We start from the raw sequence: 3,229 nt of genomic DNA on the forward strand, positions 1-3,229 counted from the left end.
AAAACTTTGGTTGAAACTATGCAAATGTATGCCAGTAGAAAAATCCAATGTAGACTGCCCACACAAGCACAATCCAACAGCATTCAGAAATAAGATTTTTACCGTCGGAGAATTTGCGAGCGACAAACTTTAGAGTTTCATCCATGAAGATCACCGGTAAAGAGATCTTTAAGACAGCTAACCATTCGTTTATATTGAGATGCGTGATCTGGAAGATTTGCTGTATGGGGAGAGAGAGGAGAAAAAGAAGAAAAAAACGAAAATTAAAGATATTCGCACATATATTTAGACACATAAACACACAAACGGCACCCTCTGGATGGCCGTTGATACAAATGGCGGGGAGGGTAACTCTCTCCTCGTAACAGGAGGCGGGATTAGACATTTGAAGTGAAGGAATATGAAAAGGACACAGTGAATTTACACACAAAGTATAGGCACATAGCCTTGTGAATAGGATGCTGTACTCCTAGTCACAAGTGGTTTTTGAGTCCCAGACAGGCATTATGTTGTGTTCTTTGAGCAAAATGCTTCACTTCACATTGCTCCAGTCCACTCATGAGCATCCTGTTCAGAGGGGAATGTTTGCCTGCCCTGCCTAGCCAGTGGGGTAGCATCCTTTGAAAGCTGTAACAATGCAAAGAAGCGCATTGTGACCAGTGGTGTATAACACATATCTATTTATATATATATATATTCAATTCTACATAGCAGAATTGAATCCAGAACCCTGTAACCGAAACAAATTTCTTAACCACCCATCAACCCCTATGTGCACCTTGTACTTGAACATCATTTAACATCCCTTTTATCAATTTGGCATCATTTAGTAGTTTGGCATGGACCAATGAGCCAGAGGGTTGCACAGGGTTCTGATGTCTACTTTGGCATGGTTTCTACACCCGAGTGTCCTTCCTAATGCCAACCACTTCAGAGTGGTACTGTGTGCTTTTTCCTTTTGTTCATGGCACCAGCACTGGTGAGGTTGCCAAGTACTCAAATGTTCTTACCAATTCCATCAGTTGTTAGATATAAAAGGAGACAAAAGTTCAAGAATCAACACAAAAAAAAAAAAAAAAAAAAAAAAAAAAAAAAGTGATTCACGCCCCAAATATGGGAAGTGAGAAATCGTAGCATGAAGACAAAATTGTCACAGCGGTACTTACAGACATTACATCAACGTAGAGGATGACAAAGTGAAGACTCATGGACAGCGCAATGGCACCAAGAAGCCACATGTTTTGCCATGGAGGCATCTTTATTAAAGATTGATTTTCACTCAAGCTGGAATGGAAAAGAAAAAAATATAGAATTATTAGAGACGAAGGCAGTGTCAAGATTTGAAAGAACGTGATAGAGATGCCTGGTTTTATACACACACACACACACATATATACATACACACACATACATACATGCACACATATATACACGCACAAACAAATATACACAAACACACACAAGCATGCACACATACACACATACATACAAACACACATACATACAAACACACACACACACACACACATATATATATATACACACACACACACACACACGAAAGAGAAAAAAAATACAGCAATGAATGAATTTTTATGCAACAGTAAATCAATCAATATAAATATACATACATTGTGTGTGTGTGTGTGTGTGTGTGTATATATACACACACACACTTCAGCAAAACACAGTTGTAAATAAAGAACTTGAAATAACATGTGGAAGAGGTTTCTGAAACATTCTGCCAATTCCCCCCCCCACACACACACATACTATTAGAATGGTATAGAAAACCCCCATGAATAATTGGAAGCCTCTCTAATAGAACTATTTAAGTCATAATTCTGTCTTTGTTGCACCTTTCTCTTCCATTTTGGCCTAAATAGCTTAGCTGAATCATCTTCCTGTCATCATGGAGGCCTTCCAAGTGGTGTTTTCCTGTTGCTCGGATACCACTTAGCAGCTGCACAAGCCCACTTTGTGGCCTGTGAACCTTGCAGCATGTCTAGGCTAGTGGAACACGTGCTTTTCGGAATTCTGAAATTGCATTGTTCATGCTGCAGTTTCCTCAAAACTGTTTCCGTTATGAAAGCAAAAAAACACATGTGGTCTGAAGATGTAGCACAGGGCCAAACAGAAGAGGGGAAGCAATAAGGTAAGGGAGTACGTCGACTTGAGGGCTCCAGAGTGAATATGTATCAAGATATGGATGTTGAAATCTCAAGTAGAAGGACAAAATGGAAGGCATTTCTCTGCCTGTAATAATTCCTCACGCAAATACGAGACCAGAGATTTTGTAAGAGAGGAGCAGATCAAAGAAACTGACCCCTTCTCTGGTATTTGCTTCATACTCCTAACAAAATACAATGTATCAGAGATATCAAAAAACAAAGGTGACCTCAGCAGGATTTGAACTCAGTGCATAAAGATCTGAAATATTTAATGTCCGTCTTCCATGCTGACATCTGTAGGACAGCTTTGGCATGGTTTCTATGGCTGGATGCCTTTCCTAATGCCAACCTTTATAGAATGTACTGGATGCTTTTTTACTTGGAACCAGCACCAGTGGTTTTTACCACAAAGCATTTTGTCCAAAATATCAACAGCTTTGCTAATTCCTTGCCTAACCCTCATGAAAATTGTTAAGCTGACAAATAATTGCTGCAAATATTAATCTGCGGGTGACACGTAGAAGCACCCACTACACTCTCTGAGTGGTTGGCGTTAGGAAGGGCATCCAGCTGTAGAAACTGCCAAATCAGGCTGGAGCCTGGTGTTGCCATCCGGTTTCACCAGTCCTCAGTCAAATCGTCCAACCCATGCTAGCATGGAAAGCGGACGTTAAACGATGATGATGATGATGATGATGATGGAACACAATGCACAAGGAATATGTCCACAGGAAGCTTGGTTATAACCTTGTTTCTTCACTAGTTTCGGTTTTTTTTTTTCCTTTACTTTTCTAAGGTCAATGGAAAGAAAGATGCAGAAAGACAGACAGACAGAGAGAGAGACAAATGCACACATGACCACACACAGACACTCCATCAGAGACACAAAAAGAGAGGGTTAGACAAGCAGAGAGACAGATAGACAGACAAGCAAAGAGAGAGAGAGAGCGAGCGAGAGAAAAGGACAGACAAGCAGAGAGTGAGAGAGCAAAAGATAGAGAGAGAGAGAGAGAGAAAGATGGACAAGCAGAGAGTGAGAGAGCAAAAGATAGAGAGAG

At 40.4% G+C, this 3,229-nt stretch overlaps 1 protein-coding gene across 1 annotated transcript in view; it reads right to left on the reverse strand.

The window, feature by feature from the left end:
* Positions 1-3,229, reverse strand: part of LOC106880767 (sarcoplasmic/endoplasmic reticulum calcium ATPase 1) — a 119,941-nt gene that overhangs the window by 28,999 nt on the left and 87,713 nt on the right. Inside the window, exons 23-24 of the mRNA XM_052976842.1 lie at positions 1,167-1,284; positions 103-220 (exon numbers count right to left, since the gene is read on the reverse strand). Of these exons, the coding sequence (XP_052832802.1) occupies positions 103-220; positions 1,167-1,284 (236 nt within the window). The remainder of the gene's footprint in view (positions 1-102; positions 221-1,166; positions 1,285-3,229) is intronic.

Source organism: Octopus bimaculoides, chromosome 25 (genome assembly GCF_001194135.2).
Source record: "Octopus bimaculoides isolate UCB-OBI-ISO-001 chromosome 25, ASM119413v2, whole genome shotgun sequence".
Lineage (NCBI taxonomy): Eukaryota > Metazoa > Mollusca > Cephalopoda > Octopoda > Octopodidae > Octopus > Octopus bimaculoides.